The sequence below is a fragment of the Xenopus tropicalis genome, chromosome 4 (genome assembly GCF_000004195.4).
Source record: "Xenopus tropicalis strain Nigerian chromosome 4, UCB_Xtro_10.0, whole genome shotgun sequence".
Classification (NCBI taxonomy): domain Eukaryota; kingdom Metazoa; phylum Chordata; class Amphibia; order Anura; family Pipidae; genus Xenopus; species Xenopus tropicalis.
Genome location: NC_030680.2, coordinates 75,148,975 through 75,174,610, shown reverse-complemented (window position 1 = coordinate 75,174,610; position 25,636 = coordinate 75,148,975). Strand labels below are relative to the sequence as shown.

General features: G+C 38.0%; 1 protein-coding gene across 3 annotated transcripts in view; it reads left to right on the top strand.

Moving 5' to 3' along the window:
- Nucleotides 1-23,824, top strand: part of mtss1l (metastasis suppressor 1-like) — a 68,306-nt gene extending 44,482 nt beyond the window's left edge. For 2 of the 3 annotated variants that reach the window (XM_004914043.4, XM_002931687.5), the window contains 8 exons: nt 3,607-3,764; nt 8,243-8,350; nt 8,891-8,988; nt 9,382-9,580; nt 10,081-10,155; nt 10,776-10,937; nt 12,729-12,894; nt 13,864-23,824. In XM_004914043.4, coding sequence (XP_004914100.1) covers nt 3,607-3,764; nt 8,243-8,350; nt 8,891-8,988; nt 9,382-9,580; nt 10,081-10,155; nt 10,776-10,937; nt 12,729-12,894; nt 13,864-14,648 — 1,751 coding nt within the window. In that variant the 3' untranslated portion in view covers nt 14,649-23,824. The remainder of the gene's footprint in view (nt 1-3,606; nt 3,765-8,242; nt 8,351-8,890; nt 8,989-9,381; nt 9,581-10,080; nt 10,156-10,775; nt 10,938-12,728; nt 12,895-13,863) is intronic. The other variant, XM_031900833.1, reaches the window with a different exon arrangement.
- The last annotated feature ends 1,812 nt before the right edge of the window (nt 23,825-25,636 follow it).

Here is a 25,636-nt window from a genome sequence, read left to right as displayed (position 1 = left end):
AGAGTATTTTTTAGGGGGTGGAATTTACAATACGTTATATGTTGGTGTTATAAATGTACAGGTTGGCAAGTAAGATTTTACTTTGGTATACATCACACCCAAAATTCTGCCTCCTAAAAAATAAATGTTATCATTATTATTATTAACAGGTATTTATACAGTGCCAACATATTTCACATTTCTGTACAATAAATGGGTGCATACATTGAACATACAGAATTACATACAAAGCAACCAATAACTGATACAAGAGATGAATATACCTGTGCTGTATCAAGCAAATGCAGATGAGGGAGACAGTGAGATGGATGTGTATGTTAAATGCACACATTTGTGCATAGGACTACATAGAACTAGGATTACAATTTATCAGAGTACCCCATAGTTAGGTACAAAAAGTAGTTTTTGATACAATTGTGGTTCAACCCTACATACACATTTTAAATGATTCTTTACATCATACAGTGTGATGAAGCTTGTAATCCATCTCTATATATTATATTCCATTAAATGGTTCATCATGATAAGGCAAGAGATACATCAGGCAAAATAATTTTTCCACTGCTATAATTGTTCAGTTATGCATTTTCCTTCAATGGCAGACCCCATGTTTCCCCCATGTGTCTGCAGCAGAAGCGCTACGTGATTTTGGTAAACAAATATATATTTCAAAAACTAGAAGGTTAAGAAAAATGATATTTTAGCAAAATATCCAATGTGAGACATACAGAATCAGTAGCAGTCTCTATAGGTCATTCCAACATTGACCCTGGTGTTTGTGAGTAAACCTCTTTCCTTGAAGCACATCCCCAAATTAAACACTGGATAACTGGACAGAACTGTCCAGTTTGAGACCCATAGACCAGAAATGGCCCTCTAATTAATCTTTATGATCTTCAGGCTGTCCAAGGGCTCCATAGATTTCTTTCTATTAATTCATTGTATGACATCATTACTGTAATGCAGCTTAAAAACATTTTGCATATCATATTATTGACCATTATGAGCTCCTGTCAAAGTCAGGGGCACTGCTGCCATGAGGTGGGTTGAGAAACTGTCAGTTATTAAACTGGAATTTTGACTCTTCTTTGTAGTAGCGATGTGGTTCCCCCCTGGACCCCCTTCAGAGCAGGAAAACTAAGCAAAGGGGGAGAGGCATTGGCTCTGGGAATGGAATCGCCCCATGTCAGGGTACACCTTCATTCTGCAGTGCTCCATATATGTTTTTAGCATTTGTTATTCCTTTGCTTTGTATGCCTCTTCAGTCACTAAAGAGTGTTTGTATCACTGCATGATGGGATATAAATATGTACAATCATTTCCAGGTCATAGTAAGTAAATACCTAGCATTCTGTTTTTAAACGTATGCTTCTGCTTAGGGTTTTTGATTATGGAGTGAGTGTACATGGTAGGGAAGTATGCTGTAACTCCTACTTTTTTCTCGATGTTTGAGGATCTAATGTCTAATTCTTTCTCTGTCTTTGGTCCCAGGTGCAGATTTATACCCTGTAGTCATTTGTTTTTGGGGTACATATTGGGCTTCCACAGAGCAACAATTAGGAAGTATAGGAACAGCATTCACAGCAGTGTAAAATCATTATAGCAGTGTAAGGTGGTGACAATTACAATTTTTACCCTTGTTTCCCAAACCTGTGTTAAGCTATTAATAGAATACATACAATAGAGTATAATTTTCTCCTTTTCCTCCCTTTGTTGGGGTTCTTCAAGCCTCTGTCCTAGGCCACTTATAAGGGTGAAGATCCACAAATAATGTGGAGGCTGACAGAATGGCGGCTAGGGGAGAGGGAGTAGCAGAAGAGCTGTTAATAGTAATAGACCTTTTGGGATCAGTCTTGGATAGGGGAAAGAGAACCATCTCTGACCAAGGCGAAGACCCATGGAGATATTCAGTAGCAACTACTTGTCATGGCTACAAAAATAGACAATGCTGATAATTTACTAATATTTGTCTCTACGTGTGTTTTAGCAGAGGCAGTTCTCAGTACTGTCTATGGCAGGGTATTTTCTGGCGTTTAGTAGCCGTGACAAGTAGTTGCTACTGAATATCTCCATGGGTCTTCGCCTTGGTCAGAGATGGTTCTCTTTCCCCTATCCAAGACTGATCCCAAAAGGTCTATTACTATTAACAGCTCTTCTGCTACTCCCTCTCCCCTAGCCGCCATTCTGTCAGCCTCCACATTAACTGAAGGGTAAAATGGTTGGACACTGCCTCAGGTCCTGCCACTTCTGAACAATCTTGATGAACTCTCAGAAAGATAGATTGCAGGTGATTAAAACATGGGAAGTTCTTCTCCACTACACCACTAGCAGGATTTTGTACATAAATGTCTTATTTCGGTCTAAATGTTTGTGCAGTGATGCACAGACTGTTAGAATTTAAGTTTAGAGAGTACAGTGATGACATTTTGAAATCATTTTTGGTTTTGGTACTGGAAAAATATATGCATTGAACTGTGCTAAATGCCTATAGTAAGAGAACTTGTTTGTGATATAACAGCAGCATGATTTACGTTACGCTTGGGCAGGAAATTTTAGTGTATAAAAAACACAGTTGGGAAAAACTGATTTTAAGTCCATAAGATTACTAGCCCCATAGCTAGTAAAGTTTGAATACAGAAAATGAAGATCTAATGCTTTGGTTTTCCCACCTGAGGAAAACTTTGACCAATTTACTACATATTGCCAGAGTTTTTTTTATTCATGTTTTCCACTTAGTAGTGTACTTTTGAAGATTTATAACCTGCAGTGAATGCCCTATTGAACTGCGGTGATTGAAGGTGCATTATTCTGATTGCTTTTGTTTGTGCGTCGTGCATCTCTATGCATAACTATTTTCCCTAAACCTTATACCTCTATGCAGGTATATACATCAGAAGAGATTATAGGGCAATGTAACAATTAAAACCGTTGGAACAACTCGTGTCACTGTTCAATCGTTTGTGGCCCAACAGTTTGTGCAATACTGTTTTCACTGATATAGTGAATTAGACCTGCTGTCATGCTGAATGTCCAAGTTCCTAAATCTACGGTTCATAGGCTAAATGCGGAATATGTTGGCGCTTTATAAATAAATGTTAATAATAATAATAATAATAATGCCACACGGAGATGATTTGTGGCCTGCAGAAAAACGCAGGCTGAGAATCAGTCCCAACACTGGCATCAGCTTTCTTTCTTGCCTTCACCCAGTTCCATTGTGTCTGCCACATGCAGGCATGTGCAATGGATTTCTGCGTTAAAACAGTTGGGTATGCATTTTATTGCCGAAATCTGCTAATGCAATGGTTCTGGTAGAAGGCAAGGTTGAAGGCTGATGCCACCGTAGGGGCTGATTCTCATCCAAAGCAGGCCAGGAATCCACCTCTTGTGGCATTAACCTTAGGATTTAGATTTGCACAATACAAATGGAACAGAAAGATTTTTTGGGGCATAAGCACTGGCACTACCATTGTTATAGCACTGTACCAAGGCAATAGTATCGGTAGTATGTGTGTGTGTGCATAGACAGCCAGCTCTGTCTATAATCATGTTGGCCTGTAGGCCTGTGATATATTGATATATTTACATGTTTTTCTCTGCCTCCAGGAAAGGGTGATCTGCAGCCCCAGTTAGACCATGCACTGCAGGACGTCAATGATATGTACTTGCTACTGGAGGAGACTGAAAAGCAGGCAGTGCGCAGAGCGCTAATTGAGGAGCGCGGGCGCTTCTGTTCTTTCATTACACTGCTGCAACCTGTGGTGGTAAGAGCAAACACTTATAGATATTAAATTAAAATATTACATAAAAATTATGTAAGAACAGTTAACTGTGTACATATATACTGTATAGCAATATACTCTTAATATGCCCTCCTAGTTATACTCCCATCCCATGATAGGGTTTAGAAAATATGTTACTAATACATCTTATTTGTCATGCTGCTTTCTGCTTCAGAACAAACCACAGGGCAAATGTTTACATTTGGGAACTTTTGGTAAAAATGCAATGGGTCAAAGACAAAGATGGTAATTTACAAAGACCTGGGGAAGATTTACAAGAGCACGTGGATCCCTTGGTGCTTATACAGGCAGTACTTCTTCCCTCAGTCTGGATGCACACTGCACCTCTCACTAGATAAAAAAAACGTGCCTTGCCTTTGAATCTGGCCACTTCCCAAAGGATCTTTTACAAAATAATGATCATGTTGATAACAATAGTATCAGAGTGAACCATTCAGATCTAGCTTTATGCTCAAAAGGTGTTGCTTTTATTTAAAGTCTGTGGATAGCTGGTAAAAGTAAAGAAATCTGACATAGTGGTATATATGGTTGATGATAGATGACGGTTTTTCTAACACAGAAGAGGATTATGGATTTGAAACAATCAATAAAAAGCATTCAAACACAAAGCTATAAATTTTGTGAAACAGTGTCCATGTCTGTACTGTCAGCCTTGGCTGATTCTGTGGAGTGGACTTCATTTTATCAAAGAATTTGATAGTCATTGGAGACTAAACAACAGGATTTATGTTGGTGGCTTCAGTCACAAAGTCTGGAGCTGGCCAATACATTTATGTGCCCCAACATTGCTATATGAAGGCATTTTCATTATAGTTGGAGTGCTGTCTTTGCATTGCTTCTGTGAAAATTCAGGTGTATGGGTACACCATAGGAAACTGGCACCCATAGGTTGAAGAGCAGCAACGAAAAGGTGTGCATCTGCATGTTGTACAATGCGTTATTCTGATTCAGCATTGTTGGTTAGCACTTCCACTGTATTCTCTTTTTACAATAGCAGGATGCAGAATTTTTAGAACAAGGCATCACAATAAGTCAAAATTAAATAAACTGATTTGATATTCAGTGGAGACTAAACAGAAATTATGTTGGTGGCTTCAGTCGCAGAGTCTTGAGCTGGGCAAGACATTTCAAACCCAGCAGCAAATAATACTTGGTTCATGCCAAGCAGGTGATCTTGACAGACTTGCAGGAGGTGGATTTCTCAGTACAATAGGCAGTCTACAACCCCTGGAGCTTCCACACTTTTTTAGAAGACCCAGTTCCTACCCATTTATTTACTCCTCACACCAAGGAATAAAGCTGCAAAAAGTATTCATCAGATGCAACATTCTTTTTCAATCCATCAAAAAAAAAAAAATTTGAACTTAACATTGTTTTATGAACTCTGGGGGATATGGCAAGTGACTATGTGAAAAAGTGTAGAGCAAGCAGTTGCAGTGCTTAGTTGTTTAGATCTTCCATAACTTGAAGATTTGTAGCATACCTCGACTTTCTCCTTTTGTACAGTATAAAGAGACAGTATGCACCCAAAAACATCTTTGTTAAAAAAAACCCTCCCACAATAAATAGAACTTGTGTTGAAAATGCATGTTGCCTATTCATTATATTTTAAAAAAACATATTTTCCTGATTTTATGCCATTATAACAGACTAGAAGTTTTTTATTTTTTAACTAAATGTCCTTCTCCCTCTCCCATTATAAACATGGCAATTTGTTGAGGCAAAAAGTATGTTCAGCACAACCTGTTCATTGAGCTTGTTGAGATTTGGGTCTATACTGTTTTTTTAAGGTGGCATCAGTATAAAGGCCCTTCCGTAGTTAAATAAAACAAAACAAAAGCAGACTGTCATAGCACAGTATATTTACTGAGGCAGCTGAAATGAAATAGTCTAGATTTCAATGTATTTTTTTGTTTGATCCACTTAAGTCTCTTGTTGTTTTCAGCAATCCAAACAACAGCTCTCCATCTATAATTAACATGCCTTTATTTAGATGTTTTTGGGCACAGAACGCAACATTTCAAGCCTTCACGGCTGTTTGTCAAGCTTGACAAAGAGCCACAAAGACTTTAAAGTTGCGTTCTGTGACCAAAAATTGCTAAGTAAAGGCATGTTAATTATAGATGGAGAGCTCTTGTTTGGATTGCTGTTTAAAAATGCAAGTGTATGGGAACACTGGTGAAATGGCACCCATAGGTTGATGTGGCTACTAAAAGGTGGGCAACTGCATGGTATGCAATACTTTATTTAGTTTTAGCAGTGTGGCTTGGTGCCTCTATTGTACATGGCAAATAATTAAAAAAGAACAAAAGAATGAGAAAATAGGCAACTGTGTACTAAAGTAGTTTAGGGTTTGGTAAAAAGATCTAATGATGTGTCTATGCATAGTAAGAAAAACCAATAACCTTTTCTCCCTGTACCTTACTTGTTGTGTTTTTGATTTCTTTCACTTTTTTATAGTTAGGCATACTATATAGGGTACCATAGCATTTACATGATGAAATCAGTAATTTTTTTAATGTGACGGCCATTGTGTTGTACATTTACATCTCATATGATTTGTTAGACCTGTGTTAGTCCAGGCAGATATATATTTTCAACAAATGCCCCCTCTTAGAAATGCATCAACAACACAAAAATGCATTGCTAAATTCTTAGGCATTCTTTTAACATTATTATTTACAGAGCAAAGCGGTTCAACTACTAACACATACTGCAGAACGTGAGCTGCAGTGCCATCTTGAGGGAGACAAACGTATTACACAATTTCTAAATAGGGAGTTTTGGTGGGTCCATCTAAAGTTAATAAGAGCAGTATACAACTCCCAGAACCAAAGGGCAACATCAAAAAGAAAAAGTATCCAGCAACTTGAAATGTATTTATAAAACCAGAAAAAAATATATTCAGTTAATATTAATAATAATTACATACAAACCCCATGGAACTCCACGTCACGCATTTCATAACCTCCGGTACTTATTCGTAGGCAGTAAGGGACCCCAGTGCCATGAGAAATAAAAGAGGATTGATCTTTCCCACTATTATTAAAGAAGAGGCACAATATTAATTCCTCTGCTCTGCCTGTTACAGCAGTCCTTTACATTTTGGTATCCATGTGTGGTTTTCTTTATTGTTTTATGAATTTTTATGAATAAATCAGGATTGATGCCCTATTGTCGTTTATCTCTGAAAGCCTTTGGTCGTAAGCTGAAACATAAAGTTCAACTCAGCCATTAATTTGTCACTATGGCAGCAAATAACCAACATGGGAAATTCTTGCCATTTAAGGTCACTGGATAGAAAAGTGTATGGCAGAAACTTTATGCTTTATGTCATTAAGCATCCTCTCCTCCAAACCCCATCTGCCTGTTTTCTTGTCCAGGTCACTGGCATGTAGAAATTCTTTTTGGTCCTTCCCTCCCTCCCTCCCTTGGGCTCCTTGAATGGATTGTGATAGATAGGGGCCCATATGTGACCAGAATCATCTCTTAATTTCATCTTTTCATGATATATCCTTGGAACTTTTTTGCCTTCAGGGGTTGTAGACTGGGGTTGCTGCAAAAAAATATATATGTCCTATGATGTAGCCTTCTGAGTTTCATGCAGGCCAAACCAAAATGGCGCAATCCATATTCCAATCCACATTCCTTGTTACTGTGGCATCATTGTTGGGCCTATATGTAAAATTTCAGCTTTCTCTTTGTGTCTGAGGCCAGATTTCTGCCACTATTCAATAAGTTGATCAGTTGATTATTGTTCTACTTCCTTTTTTAGTTTAAGTCATGGATCCATTAACTTTGGGAAAGGGTCACGGTATAAATATACAGGGTAAGCTTATGGCACATATTTTCCAGGCAGCAGTTCAATGGGTTCAAGAAGTCTTACTAATTTCAGTTAAATAGAAATCTTTGTGCAACATATTTTCCTCTGTTACATCCCGTGTGATTTGCAGCCATGGTAACTTGGGAAATTTAAAGATGTTTCCTACTTACTACTGTAATTTCTCCCGCCTCCCACCCTTCATGTTTCTTGTAACTAAGAGTGATGAGGTTCAGAGGTGAGGTGGCTTATGTCCTACTTTCCTGTCCAGTTTCCCTAAAGGGGAATTACCCATGTTGATGCATGGTGCCATAAAGAGTGACTTGAAAATAGAAGAAAGTGTAATTGAACTGGAAATATTTGTATGTACTACATTAAAGTTACCCTGTTCCTGCATGGTCAAATGGCATCTGCATACACAATGCATCACACAAAATAATGATAGTAAACTAACAAAGAATGAATATTTGTCAAAGACTATATTCACACCTATGCTAAGATATTCATTAACATGGAGGATGAGCAGAAGCATTTCTATTAGCGTGAACATGTTTAGATAAAACACTGTGTTTAAGAGATTTTCCTTAACCCTATAGTTCTTCCTTCCAATTTACTGCAGAATGGAGAGATTCACATGCTGGCAGAGGTCACCCACCTGCAAGCTATCATTGAGGACCTAGTGGTGCTGACTGATGAACCTCACAAACTGCCTGCAGCCAGTGAACAGGTCAGAGGTGCAAAGGTTGGGGTGGGTCGGGATTTCACAAACTGTATGTTGGATGTGGCAACCAAAGCTTTATAAGATGCCTGGGGATAATTCAATTATTTGGAAAGGACTAAATTAAACAATTGATCACATTAACTTTTTATATACTCATTTATCCCCCCCTCACCTCCTAGTTTTAAATGATCATGCCCCCCCCCCCGCAAAGGTCAAGGGGCTTTTTGGGGCAGGCCCCAGTTCAGTTGGGGGCAGGGGGGGCCTTTACAGAGGGGTTAGTTAAACATATAAATATGTATGTATGTATGTATAACTTTATTTATAAAGCGCTACTTATGTACGCAGCGCTGTACAGTAGAATACATTAATATAAACGGGTATTAAAATAGATAAATACAAAGTATTACAATAAGCACAAAATATACATATATAGTATGTATTCAAGATTTTTCAACATTACTGTATTTTCATACAGTGATACCTAATATTAATTAGGCCAGAACTATGACATTTAAACTTAAATAACCTTGCCATTGATCTTAACAGGTTATTACGGACCTAAAAGGATCAGACTATACATGGTCCTACCAGACACCTCCCTCGTCACCGAGCAGTTCTGGGTCCCGCAAATCCAGCATGTGCAGGTATGTTGCTTCTTTAGCTCATGGAAGCGGGTCACTGTGTGGGGTTCTTCGCTATTGCGAAGAATGGCATTTTTGAGTGTTATAAGGAATGCCTGAGCAAATCATATAACACGTTATTGCATTTATTTTGGCAAACATCAAATCTCTTACTTTATTACTATGCTTTAAAAATGTTTTAAAGGTTTGCATTGTAACACAATAACATCTTATATAATGATCTAAGTATTTTCATACACTCATCCAGTGTTATTGATATCTCAGGTTAATCTAATTTGAAGCTACATTTTGCTAAATTGTGTCCACTTCACTGCCTCACTCATCCATCTGCAACCCCTTACACTTACTTTATAAATACTCTGCCCCTCCCTCATTTTGCCCGTCCAATCATCACAGTACAAAGACTACCCCTTCATGGCCTGCTGCCGCGCACCCACACTCACCGGGTTCCGCGTGTCGCTATCGCAGCCTTCCGCAGGCCACTGGGGGCCCCCAGCGCTTGGTCAGTGTCTCCTCACATGATTCTGGATGCAGTTCACATGAAGCCAGTTATTCGAAGCCACCATCGCCAATGCCATCTGACATCACTAGCCAGGTAATAAGTTCTATTTTTATATGCTTTCAAGAGATTATTTATCATACCTTGACTCAGTCTACAAAATAATTTTTAAGCCCAGCTACAACTATGATAATTTATGTAGTAAACATTTTCCAGAGATTTCTAACATTTTCATGTTAGAAATGCAGGATATAGAAATAGCCACAATGAGCATGGATTATGCACGATGCTGTATACATGTATATAAACGTCAGGGTGGATTAATATAGACCCTAAACGGTGGGTTCCATGAAAGAACCAATTATAGTACAAAAATCTCAACTAAATATTAATAATAGATGTGAAGCCAGGATGTTGAAGGAAAGTTAATAAGTGAGGTGTATATCAGTACAGAACATAATGGAGAATTTAGTTCTATAAACACTTCTTTTGTTTGAAAATGTTGTATAAAGGCATTTCTATAGGAGCCAGGTTTAGTTCAGCTATAAGGAAGACTCACATTTATTTTGTTTGTTCTTTGTTCTTCCTTAATACAGAAGTCTTCTAGTTCTGCATCTTCAGAAGCTTCAGAGACTTGCCAGTCAGTTAGTGAGTGTAGCTCACCCACCTCCGTAAGTATTTATCTGGTTGTATCAATTCCAACCTGCCTACTGTAACCAAATCTTGTTTATATATCTGGAAGACATAACTCTTCCTGACAGGCTGCAGGATCATCATCCCTGATCTAATTGATACATACCAGACACACAGGCTAAAGATTTACTATTATTTGTAACTGATTTTTTTCTTGTGTGTCAAATCAAGTGATAATACTTTTGTCTCTGATTATCCTTTTTTTATAGATGGGCATTACAAGAAAAAAATCTCTAAACACTGAAAAAGATATTTTTATCAAGATTTTAAGAGACTGTCAGGCAACTTGCTGCAATTAGGTCATAAGTAATTATGGTTTTCACAGTGAGAACACTTTTAGGCAAAGAAGCCCTAAGAGAAATTTGAAACATCTTTCAGAAATTGCATTTTCATTTAAGATTGTTGCACATACAAAAAAAAAAAAGTTGACCTGAATTCATAAGCTGGACAAATATTTATAGATTATTTTAGTAGCCCAGAATGACAGTTGCAATTGCTGTCTACTTGCTTACATATATTCCATTTTGGTCATTATCTAATTAAGCTTTGCCCATTTTGGTCATTATCTGATTATCTGATTAAGCTTTGCATATAACAGGATTGGTCCCGCTCTGGCCCTTATGAAACACCACCTGCTACTTCCCTTCAGCGCAGGAAGGACAGAGTTGAACATTTGCGGGAGGCAGAACTTGGCCCAGGGTACCAGAGCATGGAGGATCCTTACCGACCCCGCATGTCTCCTGCCGTTATTGCTGCTAAGGTGCGCATAATACACTACATTGCAATCTAAGGTCCCTATGGCGGTTACACACACCGTGATCGGTTGGTTTTTCAGCAACCAATTAACCTGCCTGCAAGCACATACACACACACATGTATAACCCACAATATACCCAAGTGTAAAAGGCTATGTGAAAACCAGCGGTATGTGCTGCCACAGAATTTTATACCTCATTTTATCTCATTCCAAAATGCGATCTTTGTATTTTCGCCATCAGCGTAGTGGTGTGAAATACAGATGTCATTTTACACTGGTGTGGAAATAAAAACACATTCTTGTAAAGGTCTTTGCATGAGTTTTCGTGATCATGAACACTTAATCAAGGGTATGGGCCACAATGGAGTTTTATAAATATGTTATATATTTTGCCTAATATTTGTACCATTTTTTTGCATAAAATACTTTAGATTGTTTTAAAGTTGGCCCTTGGATTCTCTTTGACTTGCTGGGATTATGTGGAAAGCCAAAAGATAACAGGAAATTACTATATATATATATTATTTATTGGGCAGAGTCTGTAAGCAAATCATTCATAGCTTTCTTCCACTAATTACTTGCTTGAGGGGTTATTGATCTCCAATTAAAGGGCATTGCCTTCTTTGTGTAAAACGACAGTTGCAAATAACACAGCTTTTTGTTAGGTTTAGGGGAAGGTTTAGTGTGAGTTCCCTAAGGGCTAAATGGGAATCTCCAAAGGTAATTACACACTCTAGAAAGACTGGAAGTTGGTCAAGTTCCAAGCCAAGGACCTTGTAAGACACAGATGTCATTTTTCTTGACCCTCAAAATGAGATGGAACTCTTGGGGGAAGATTTATCAAAACGCAAGTTCGAATCCCAAAAGGGAAAAATTCGGATTGGATACAATAATCTCTGATGATCTCAAATATCATGAATATGCTTACGAAAAAAATCGTATTAGTCACGATAATATCGTATTGGTGATCCAAAAGTCACAAAATTTTCGTATCCGAACGATCGTAAAATGCAGGAAAACCTTTCCGACTTTGATCCTTCTGTGCGCGATTGTGGAAGCCTCCCATAGGAATAAATGGCACTCTGCAGCTCCAACATGGCCCAAGGAAAGTCACGATACCGAAGTTTGAATGAATCTGAAACTTTTGTACTTGTTGCGACAATACGATTTTGACGCGTTTTTTTTACGCACAGTAAGAAATAACGAAAAAATCTGCGAAAATACGCAAGGTACTAAAAAGTCGCAGAAAACATGAACGGTCCGATTGAAGGAATGATCGGGCCGTTCGTGGATTGATAAATCTCCCTGTTGGAGTGAAAAACAGATACAATTGTACGGGTCATATAACACTAACTGACAGTTGTGAGATATGTTCCGTATATACATCATGAATATCCAACTTGTGGCATTTCTAGCTCTGAGTTACCTGAGCTCTCAACAAACCTTCCTCAGTCTTTGATTTTAACTTGTTTTTTTCTTTACCATTTCTGCGATATGGCAGCACAAAAGGGGGGCCAGCTCCTAGGGGGGGACCAAAACAAAATACAGCACTGAACAGCTATAATATTTACATGAAAGGCTACTCTTATATAGGCCCCTTCTCTCTGCTTTTCCCTTTGCTTATTAGTTGTTGAAGAAATAGTCCTGTGTGCAGTTGCACATGCCCCGATCTGCATTTGAAGAGGCTTCTAACATGTAATAATAAAAATTATGCATTTACACATTACAGTAGCATATCTGAGACTGAGAGCAAGGTTACCATGCTTGTTTTAATAAAAGGTTTTGTTTTAACAGCATGGAGAAGAAGTGTCCCCTGCAGCCAGTGACCTAGCAATGGTTTTGACTCGTGGCCTGAGCCTAGAGCATCAGAAGAGTAGTCGCGATTCCCTGCAATACTCCAGTGGCTACAGCACCCAAACCACCACTCCTTCCTGCTCAGAGGACACTATCCCATCACAAGGTACAAATGTTCTGTTCCAGGCCAGATAAAGTTTAAACAGAAAAGTACTGGGTTTGTTCATTTATTTTTTAAGTTATAAAAGTATTAAATAATTGTGAAATGAAAAAAAAAGACACTATAAAGGTTGTTCCCCGGGAGTATTTATAAAAAAAAACCCGAAGAACTTGATCAAATACCATACCTGTTATTCTGACTGTTTTACCCTTATATGTAAGGCACTAAGCAGATTTATCAAAATGTGAGTTTAGAGCTTAATACATAAAAACTCACATTCTATTCATTCCTATGGGATTTTTAAAAATATATTTATCAATGGGTGAAAGTTAGAGAAAATTACAGAAAATTCTTCCTTCCCGAACACTGATAATTTCCTTAATATATCTGAATGTCAATATATAATTTCTTACTTCTATCTTCTAAGCTGCACCTGTTATGATCTTGGAGCTTTTCCTGATGTGATTTGTTAATTAAACTATTAAATCATCTTGGTTGATTATTTCTGGCTTACATGTTACTTTGGGCATCCCTTCGGTAGTTCCAAGAGATGCTTCTCCATTACCTCTTTCCATACAACCTAATATTTGATGAGCCTTTACTACTACATTGCTTTTTATTGTTATTTAACGGAAATTATAAATCCTTGATCTATTTTTCATGTTACCAATCATTAAATTACCACACAGTCTATATTCAGCATTTTGATTTCCGTGCCCTATAGCTATGGTAAGATCTCAGACCCTTTACCATTGCTTTTATTTCCAAAAACCAGTTTGCATTTGACTTACGGTGTCGTGGAGAAATAAATGTCCATTATCTGTTGCACATCTCCCAGAACCTCTGACGATACCGGGATTTTTTTTTTTTTCATAACCCACTGATTTATTGTTATTGTATATTATTATAATAAAAATATATGTTTATATATATATATAGTTTCATTGTTATTGTATATATGATTTCTTCTGATAGGGTCTGACTATGACTGTTACTCAGTAAATGGAGATGCCGATGGCGATGGATCTGGTGAATTTGACAGGTCCTCCACTGTCCCTCGGAGTAGCAGCCTGGCACAGAACTACCGACGTATGCTTCAAACCAAGCGCCCAGCCTCAACAGCAGGTCTACCCAGTGCCATTCCTCCTTCTGGATCTGCACCACCTCCGCCACAAGCAGCTTCTACTCCTGGCGTGGCAACCATTAGACGTACTCCTTCCACAAAGCCCACTGTTAGACGCACCCTGTCCAATGCTGGACCCATTCCATGCCGCCCTCCAATTGTGCCAGTGAGAACCCCCACAGTGCCAGACTCTCCTGGAGGGGGGCTTGGTGGACGGTCACGTGTGGGAAGTGAAGAGTGTGTCTTTTACTTGGGTGGGGATGATGGTAATCCCCTTGACTATGCCAAATCATCACCAAAAAGGCTCAGTTTACCCAATGCAGCCTGGGGTGGCACAGGGGAAATGTCTGTTTATGGAGGAGGTGGGGGGGAGGAAGAGGAGATGGGAGGGGGGCTCTTGGCTGCTAATCGACACAGTCTGGTGGAAAAAATTGGTGAGCTAGTAGCTGGGGCACATGCTCTTGGTGATGGTCAGTTTCCATTCCCATCAGCACCAGATAAAAGTCAGAGCCCTGCTCCAGCAAGTGGGGGGGCTGCATCAGAACCTCCAGCAGGTGACATGCTGGCATCCATTCGTAGAGGGGTACGGTTACGCCGGACCCTCACCAATGACCGTTCTGCTCCCCGCATTTTGTGATTTGGTTTGGTGGGGTAGTTATTAGGATTGGTGCTCTGAGGGGGGAAGGAAAGATTATGATGACAAATACTGTGATGGAGGGGGCTGCACACCAATAAACCAAGGGTTGCTTAGACCAGCTGTAGAAGTCTTTAGATTGGTAACTAACCGATGAGCATTTAATCAATTCCATGCTGGAGGAATGCAACATAGTTTGCCATTTTTACCTTATAGTCTATTGGCTTGTGTAAGGTTGTTTTTCAAGTGTGCTACTTACTGTAGTAAATGGGAGGCTATGGCATTTTAAAGTGAATAGACTGTAAGGCATCCATTACTGTCTGCAAATACCCACACTACAGAATTACTGCACTTAAGTACAGTAGGTCTCTAGGACATGCTTTCCTGAGATATGAATTTCTGTTATTTGGCTGCACTGAACTGGCTAATTATGTTAGAGGGAAGCAAGATCATTTTCCTTTTGTTGAAAAAACGGTCTTCATTGGTATTAAGTTTAATAGGTATTGATAGGTATGAACAGGTACAACTTCTATGAACCCTTTAGAGCCTAAGCATATTGTTTTAATGCAATAATACCTTTTTTACTTTTATGTTTACTTTTACCTTTATGTACCATCTACTGAGGCAGTAATACTTTTTTGACCTACTGGTCTTTGCCATTAGTTGTGCTAATAGTCATTGAGAGAACTTGTGATATGATAAATGAATGTGATGTTTTCCAGAGGATTGGATGTGGCAAAATACCCAAGAATGAGGTTACACCTGCCTGTCTGCCATCCAGCCTGAAACATCATGCCCACAGGCACTGCTTTTCACAGCAATTAGGGGCCAAAGCTTTCTGTGGCAGCACTTGCTACAAAGAGCAGGCCCAGACCAACAGTCAGAGCAGGTCTGTAAACAAAGTAAAGCTCAGAGCAGGCAGCAAAGGCCCACAGCCAAGCATAAAAAACAAGCAGTCATTCAGAAATATAGGGCAATGGTTTTCAGGGGCTGTAATACACAGACACCAGTTTGGGCATGGGAGTAAATCAGGAAAGAGAAGTGATAAAATGCATCCTGGGTGTCCTGATGATCACAGTAAGGTACAGGGAAGCCACAGGACAGGCATGAAGCAGGCACATCTGAACAGGTAGAATGAGAGAGGCATACCAGTAACACAATAAAAATATTATTCAGTTTATATTAAAAAATTGCCTTTCTTAAAAAAGCTTGTTAGTCACAGACTGCTAAATATTCACTAACTAGATGAAAAACCCTTTAGGCTGTCAAAGTTTGTCTTTAGCATACATAGAACAGGATTTTTAAATACCTCTACCTTCCAGTAATAACATTAGGATACTTATAAATTATTGAATATTGTTTGGCTATTTACTCAGTGCTTATTATTCAGAGTAGCTTATATGAGCAGCACTTGCTCTGCAGAGGTCCTTTCCTCCATTCCAATAACATCTTGCTCACTGCAGCCATATTTAACAGAGTTTCTCAGCCAGGAAAGCAGTAAGAGACACTATTCCCACACAGACTGTGCCATTAGCATTGGGTGGGTCATCATCTTTTTTACACTGCAAATTGTGTATGCCTTTTCCTAATGGGTAATACTTGTTACTCAATATTCCCTTTATAGGGATGCTTTGGAAAATGAATGCTGCTTAAGGTTCTTCTTTTAAAAAGGAGGTATGGTAAACCCTTAGTACAGGGATTCCAAAGAGGTTATTCCAGTGGGAAGCTAGGGGTTGCATAGTAAAAAGGGAAAAGTTTCCCCAAGCCCAATAACCAGCCAACCACATGAGACTGGAAAAAGGAATAAATGTTAATGATAATTATATATAAAGTATAGAATATAAGAAATTTTCCCATTCATTACTATGGTTTCCATGTGGAGCACATGTTTTCAAATACACTGACATTTTTTTATTTTTATTAAGCAGCTAGAATTGATTTGTTTGCTATGGGCTAAACCTTGCTAACTATGCCCGTTTGTATAGAATTTGTTGTGGATGTTACTGGGAAGTGTTAAATTTAGGTTTGATATTCATCCCTTAAGCAAAGTGCAAGTTGCCTCTTTAAAAATATAGCAGTAATGGTCAAGTGGCCTACAGCTACTTGTGTCTGATTCGGGAAGATTCATAGCAGAATATGTTAAAAATCTGATTCCCAAGGAAATGGAGAAACAAAGAACCCAGAACAAGTATCCATTTAATAAGGCAGAAGTGGCAGGCTTATAACTTAGAGTTTTCTTCAGCCCTGCAAGGTAAAATTACTGGTCGCCTCCTGCCTTGACCAGCTCAATGTATACTGTACGCTTTAGGGTACTAGTGGTCCCAGGGCAATGATATTATTGGTGGGCCTTGCAGGCTTCAGAAGAGATTTGTGACAGAACTACTCTGAAACAGGTCAACTTAAATATAATGAAGCAGACAATGAAGGGACCCACATATATCTTTATTGTATGTTCATTGCTGGAAAACAAACAAGCAGAACATTATAGCATACCAAATTTTCCTTTGGAACTTTCTTCCAATTTAAATTAAAGTAAAAATAAATAATGCCATAAAGCCCCCCCAGCTGATACAAATAAAGGGGGTCTGACACTTTAGTAGGATGCTTAATGCAAAACTTATAGCACATAAAAGGTCTGATAGTGGGCACCCTAACCTTATGGCCCTGGGTTAATGCCCCTTGTTCCTATTTTTTAAAATAGCTTGGTTACAATGTTAAAATGGTCTGTAATTTTAGATCAATGTTTAAATGAGAGTGTCTATGTACAGATGCACTTAGCAACTGTCTTGCCAGTACTAGCCAGCAGGGCTTCTGTTTAAAGATAGAAATTTAAAAATCAATATGCAATGAAAGTCTTCAGTAGAGTTTCACAGACTATGACACCATTTGGGATAGAAATGCATGAGCATTGTATAGGCATAATTGGTTTGAAAATCTTCTTTGTATCTAGACGTTATAGGGAAAAATTACTGGCTATTGTAAAGCAGAAGGATTTTACAAATCACCATGAGTTTGAGGAACACATGCAGGCACAAGGCTACAGGCTAAATTATAAAATGCCAAGGATACATCTAATATTTTACAGTATGAGGTAGTGTATTTCTCATACACGTTTCAGTGAGTCATGAGACCAAGAACCAGTTATAAGTGATAACATCCTTAAGCACCTTTGCCATAACTAAGCACCTTTTATAAACATCTCAGGTTATTCATGACCTTTGTATATCAGAGAAATCAACAAGCCACTGAACCCTTGATCTTCTAAGTGTGAGGTCAGTCACCCAATGGCAGTTGTTGCCAAATAGATATTATTTATGATTCCTTGTATTGCTATTGGAACATTTTAGCTGAAAATTAATTGTGGGGAATTTTAGGCAGTGGGCAAATCAAATTACAGTTTAATAAATGCCTCCAATATATGGAGAAGTGTAATATAACTAGCTAGACCCTGCATTTAATCATTACTAAGACCCCCCCACCATCTCCCTTTTATTGTTAATTGTGATGTTCTTTAGAGCAAACCCTAATTATTCTCTCTTATATATTCTCTACTACTGGGATATGTCTCCTTTGTTTTTACTCCCCTGCACTCTGTGCAGCACTGATGGCAGTGTTTGTCTGCCTCCCCTGTGTTTAACTACTGCAGGTAGAATGCAGCAAAGTCTATCAAACTCACTGGTGATCACAGAATAGGATGTCGCCTTATTTGCACATGATCAGTAATGCAATAAGGGACTGCATTGGAAATCTTACAACCAGTAAAAACGAGGCTTTATGCCAACCTTATTACTATGGTAAAAAGAGAAACATTGGAAGGCGCATATTTTGTTTTTCTATAAACAGTGGCACTAAAGAAATGATTTTATTTACCTGAAGGAACTCATAACAGTCTATCAAATGGTAGCTGTGTCTGTGAACAGGCTATTGAAAATGAACACATACAAACATGCAGAATTTCATAGATATTGCACTACAATTTTTACAGTAACTGCTAGAAATCATATGCATGGTCAGATGATCAGGAAGTGTGATGTGTGTCGCTAATGTGTTTCCCCCCACATTACTTTTACTTATTTGAAGTTTAGACAGTGTTATGTAGAAAACTGTTTTTTTTTTTACCAGCTTCTTTTAGAGACAAAAACATTGAACTTATTGCTTTGCTAAGATCCGGGTTTTGATTTTAAGAGTAAGTAAGCCTTAACATGTATATTTATATATGATTTAGAAAAGTATATTTATGTGTCTTGCCTTATTTCATGTTTCATTTTTAAACACATTTAGACTTATTGACCTTTTAAAGACACTGTACTTACCTGTGTAGGCTGAGAGGCATGATAATAATACTGTCTAGGTTGATACACTAATAATGTCACGTGATTCCTTAAGGAAAAATCATAAAATACTGATCTGTTCTGGTATATTCACTTTCAGACAATTTGACTCTGTTTATTGGATTAGATCAATTAACCCTAAAGCCACACACTGTAGGGGGCAGAAGAAAACATTATGTTGGCAGTTTGCAAAGGAGAGGGCCAAAGAGTATATACAGTTCAAAAACTTGGACAGTGCATGTCACTAATACTCTGTTCTACATCATAAAAATAAAGAAGAATTGTTAGGAATTCCATCAGCTGAATTTACCAAATATCAAGGAAAAGTGAATACTTTAGTAACAGATCAAACTGATATTCAGAGAATGGACCTAACAACATAAAAAGAAGTGCTATATGGCATAGACTTTACCTACAGGAAGAAATGTTGTTTATGGAAAAAAAAATGAAAACCTTGCTGTGGACTGGGGTGATCATTTTTAATAGGAAGCTGTTTACCCTATAAAAAAAGAAAGAGTTGTTGGTATGAGAGATTTTACATTTCATGACGGGTTGGTAATGTTTTTAAGAGCAGGGACTATTAAATAAATTTGTACCTCCCTAGATTAGCTACCCATGAATTGAAATGGGAAGTTCTAAGCAGAGAGAATATTTTTGCTTTACTGCCGGCTGAGCCAAAGGCAGTGGAAGGAAGATGTTATTGGTCACAGAGAACCTTAGGAGCAGTGTAGCTATGATCTTAAAGCATCACCTGCTGGCCAGGTGGAGAATTGCATTGTATTTTGCTCTTGTAGCGATAGCAGAACTTACTGGTTGAAACAAATACTTGTCTTACAACAAAATAAATTATGTCTTATGCAATGTGCTGGAAAGTTATGCTGGAAACGGAGCTTTTATTTTAAAAAAGTAATTTTACAGTGGCAAATATTTCCAGATATGAACTGATGTATTAAGTGGTAATAATTGCCAGATGGTGATTTACTTGCAGTAGGACTCCCTATCAGCATATGATGAATATTTTTGGCTATATTTGCTAAAGTATGTTTTTAGGTTATTTAAAACACGTTAAACTCAAGAATGTCGCACCTCAGCCCTCCAGCAGTTGCTGAACTCCTTTTATACCATAGAAGTTGTAGTTTAGCAATAGCTGGGGGATGAAGTCTAGACATCAGTGGTAGAACTGTGAAGAGACACAGAAGAGTGATTAGTTAACGCGGGCATTAGCACAAGTTCACGTTACATTAGTGTGAACATTATAATATAACACATTACTTAGTAGCACGGGAAAACATATCTGAGTCCCGTAAACCAAAGCGACCAATGAGCAATTACCTTTGACTGATCTACTGCTGTAGGAATGATGAAAGCAAATATCTGATTGGTTGATAAAGGTTACTGGATCAGGGTACCGTTACGCCTCATAATTGTGAGTGAAGGGTTCTTCTACTGTAATGTTCTTGTTGGGCTGTGTACAAAGGGGGCACCAGGAAAATTGTGACTGTGTAGTGAATTATTTTTATTGTCCTACGCAACAATATATATGTTGTGACTAATCACCCGAGACGCAGAAGATAGAATGGAAAAATGAGTTGGGGTTTTGACCCCTCATTGTAGTTTATATCAGGAGGGGCACATTTCCATATGTAATTGTACATAGATTCCTAATGTAAGGAAGTTAACATTTAAATACACATGTAACTAATTGGTGAGTATAGGTGCGGGCAACCTGTGTAATTCCAGCTGTGATAAATATCATTTTTTGTCTGTTGCAATCAGTCAGAGGCAGAGGAAGATAACCGTTGTCACCCAAAAAATGCAGGCAGCCGTACATTATTTGGGATAGTTACATGTAATCCTTTACTAAATTCCAACATAATGCTGTGCAATTAACTCAAGTGCTGTGAGCTTAGGTGCAGCGTGATGAAATGAAACTTAGCAGGGCTATTAAACTGGAAATTAGCAACATGCATTTCTGTCACTCTGCACTTGTTTATCATGGTGGGATCCTCTGCAAGCACTTCAAATGGCTTCTAGATGTATTTTAACATAGTATGTCAAAAATGATATAAAGTCTGTAAAATTATTGCTACCTATGTCTGTTTGGAATTAATGTCAACCTGTGATGATATGTTTATTCACAATACTTTTATGGAGTATATTGCAACAATCATACAAGGAATGATGATCATTACCATAAAGAATTGGCATCACACCCCTCACTGCCATCTATTGTGCATAAAGCTAACGCAGATCCTCCTGCCAGAAAGACTGATGGTCATAAGGCCCTCTGTTAGAATCTTGCACAGGTTCCAGCAGAGGAACATCATCATTTGAGAAGGTATTTAGTCCAGCACTAGATTGTATAGCACTTAGCTACACGATTAAATGTTTATTTTATCATATTGGGATGCTTGTCTCCCTTAAACGAGTTTAAGGTACATTTTGAGTTGTGTGCATGTATGTAACTGTTTAAAGTCGAGAGAGAGAATGAGTTACGTGCTGAAAAGATTTATGCGGTGAGGCTACAATAATGTTGGGTGGAGTTTTAGAGAAGAGGTAAATAAAGGGACACAGAGAATGGTTTTGATACTTCTTTGAAGGTGATGTTATTTGAGTTTGTTTTGAGGGAATGACCTGAGTATGTTCAAAAGATTAAGGTTACATAGTAAGAAAACAGTGGTCTTCTGTAGGTTTTCTGAAAGGCCTTTTGAATCTGTCAGATTGAAATTGCAAGTTCACTGTCAAAATATCTGCAATAGCAGGTAAGGATATGAAATTACCTAAAACCTGTGCAGCTAATTTTAAATATAGTCCCTACCAGCCAATAGCATACACAGGGATGCATGATTGTGGGCCTTCTGTATTTTTGGCTCATTTTATATATCCCCCTGACAGATATTTTTGGGGTTTAAGTATAATAACTCATATTCCTACCAGGGATTACTTTACCCATGTTGCTGTGCCTATCAGGGAGCCTATCTCTACTTGCATAGATCATCTACTGGTATTTTACCTACCTGACATAGGCAGAAAACAATACAGGTATGGGATCCCTTATCTGGAAACCCATTATCCGGAAAGTCCGTCTCCCATAGAGACCCCATTTTAATGAAATAATACAGAATTTTAAACTGATTTCCTTTTTCTCTGTAAAAATAAAACAGTACCTTGTAATTGATCCCAGCTAAGACATAAATAATACTTATTGGATGCAAAACAATCCTATTGGGTTAAATTAATGTTTTATTGATTTTTTAGTAGACTTAAGGTGTGGTGATCCAAATTACGGAAAGACCCCTTATCCGGAATAGCCTTGGTCCCGAGCATTTTGGAAAACAGGTCCTATACCTGTACCAGCAAAGAACCTGTGAATTAATGCCCTATTACATAAGTTACAAGTTCCTAATCCTTGTAAATAAACTTGGAAATGGTGGGCAAAAGAGGCCTACAGAGAGCAATTTTAGAGCCCATCAGCTTCTTTTAGGGAAAGGGTAGTTGTACTATGGCCTTGGCTTAGGGCCTTCCAAAATGTGTCAGAACTGTAGGTCTAATTCTTCCAGTTGCATTTTAATATTGATTATCATCTTGTAAGAGGATAATCTATGCTACAACCTGGAATAAAATGCTTATTAGGCCCAGCTAGTTTGATAAATCTACTGGCTGAATACATATATATAACAAAGCACCGTCTTGCTCACCGGGCAGCCTTCTATACTTTATAGAAATGGCAAACTTTATATGGTGAAAAAGGGAACGTTAATAAACTTGAGAAAGTTGTTTTGGGAAGGTTGTGATGCACAAATGCTAAGATATTCTGTAGTAAAATTGTATAAGGTGATTTCTCTCTGGTATGAAAAATATAAGAGTATTACATTTCTTGCTGAAGTGGGGTTGGCCTAAACTGCATGCTGTAGATCACAAGGTTTCACATAGGTTTTAGAGAGAATTTGGTTGTTGCTTTCGAAGTTGTAGGCTGGTTTGCAGGACAAACTATCTCAAGCCAAGGTTGCTGCCTTGAAATAATTGAGACCTTTTTATCTTTTAATATACCCACTGTAGGTGTAGTTCAGTATGATGTGCCAGATGTGTCCATTCCTGCAGAATGAGCGCAAAATGTTTTTTTTGGTGCCTATTGTTAAGGTTTATAATGGACTGGGTTGACTGAGTGTTCTAGATCCTCCTCTTTGAATATCCAAAAGTAGTAGGATACCAAGAAAAAGGAAACTCAAGCACAATATGCTTTCCTCCCTCACCTTGTTACTGTATCCTCTCGGCACATTTCCCTTCTATCTCCCACCACTCATCTCCATGTGTCTCCCTTTATAACAGCCCTGATACTGAGAGGGTGTGTTTGTGTCAGATTCCTTTACAAAGTTTCCCTTTACGTGTATCTATAACACAAAGCACTGTTGTCCTTGTACAAAGAAGACCTCTTACACTGGATATGTGTGTCTGCATATGTAAGCGTGTCAGTCACACCCCTGTTACTTTAACCTGTTTCTCACCGGGCAGAACAAGTCATCTGCTCTTTTCCACATGTCTTAACTTCATTTTGTACAGATGTTATAAAAAAAAAAGTAAATAAAATATTAAACATCGAGTACCATGAATTGAAGATTGTCTTAATGTGTCTTCAGCTGTGCTAAATTTTTCTGCTCTTGCTGTTAACTGTTTTTCTATTTTGTTTTTAAATTATTTGAGTTGCACTCCTGTTAAATCTCCTCACTCACGCCTTTTTTTAAGTCCTTCTTTTGATATTCATCTTTCCTTTCTTGCGCAGTATAGCGCTGTTTGGTAACTCTGCACTGTGACGATCCAGTATTAATAAAACTTTTACTGTAAGAATTATCCTTGGCTTTTCTCTGTTATTTAGTGTTTTTAATGGCTTCCAAGTATCACCTTAAAAGCACGCAATAGCTGTTGATTGTAAAATTAAATATACATGTCATTTTTTATGAAATCTTATTTCATTGTAAGGCAAGAGATTTTCACAAAGTGATTAAAGGAAAACTATACCCCTGAACGATGCAGGTCTCTATAAAAAAAATATATTGCATAAAACAACCCATTTGAAAAATACTGCTTCATCTAAATAAACCGTTTTCATTAAAAATACACTTTTTTGAGTGGTATGTGCTATTGCGTAATCCTAAATAAAAAATTTCCATTCCAAGTACTAAGAGCTGCTGCACATATGGTGCACATAAACAAATCAAGGTCACATACATGTTAGATCATATCAGCCAATCAGTGGGTGAAGTTCTGTCTTTTACTCCAACAAATCGTTAGGGTTGAGGAGACTGCCTCAGATACAAATAAACAAAAGGGAATTCTGGGAATAAATTCCAAACAAGCTCCAAGAAAATCCCCTTTACATGGGTTTATCCTATAGGCTAAAGCTCACCCACTGGGTTTTTAAAGCAGAAGCCAGGATAATAGCTGATCAAATTCCCAACTACAGACCAGTTTCACACGTCTTGAGGCTCATCAGTGTAGTGCAGGGTTTTCTGATCAGCTTAGGTAGCCCCACACTTCTTACAGTTAAAGCTGCATTATTTCCTGCTAGGTGATCTCTGAGGGAGCACACAGCCAATCACAAAATGGTGGCTCAAGGTAAAAGAAACAAAAGAGCAATATTTACTGATATATAAGTGTGTGTATATATATATATATATATATATATATACAAAGGATGGCAAACATATCATACCTCGGGTGCACGGTAAAGGGTTCCAATACTGTAAAAATGACCAGCAACACTGAGATATTCCAGCTTGGTGAGATTCTTTAATAGGCCACTTAATATGAGAAAAATGATCTCTTTGTAAGTATTCATTCTGGCAGTATAGTGTTCTTTTAAAAGGCACATAGAAGTCTTTTGATGTGCCCCTTCAATTCTTGTGAGCCTTCTTACAACAAAAGCTAGATACAGCAGATCCACCCTTGTTGACCTTGTCATCCACCCTACCTCATGCCATAGCTGTGACTACTGAATGTTAGTGCTAGGGCTCTGTAAAGTCACTCATTGCAATCATGTTTGAAGTGGCTAACTCCAGTGAAGAACTATTATAAAATAATACAGTATGCTCATGGTCTGTTTGCTATTGGTAAGTTGGGTTCCAGAAATATTATTTCTTGTTAGACATTTCCTTTCAATAAAAAGAACCTTCTGGCTGCAATTACAGTCTGTTTCCTTTAGCAAAACAGATACAAATAAACAAAAGGAATTCAGGAAATTAATTCCAAACAAGCTCTTAGAAAATCCCCTTTACATGGTTTATCCTATAGGCTAAAGCTTACCCATTGGGTTTTAAAGCAGAAGCCAGGATAATAGCCTATCAGATTTTCAAGACTTGCCAGAGATTCTCAATGGAATTGAGGTCTGAGCTTTGACTGGGCCATTCTAACACATTCAAGTTCTTAGTATTAAACCATTCCACTGTAGCTTTAGCTGTGTGTTGAGGGCCACTGTCCTGTCACCAGTGGTGTAACTATATATACTACAGACCCCACGGTTGCATATTTGTGTATTTTTTTTAGTTTGGATAACCTCAAAATTAAAAAAAAATGCAAATGTTACATTTTCTATTAATTTATTAATCTATTACAGGTATGGGGCCTGTACACACGTGTGCAATTTATCACTGATACTTGTAAACC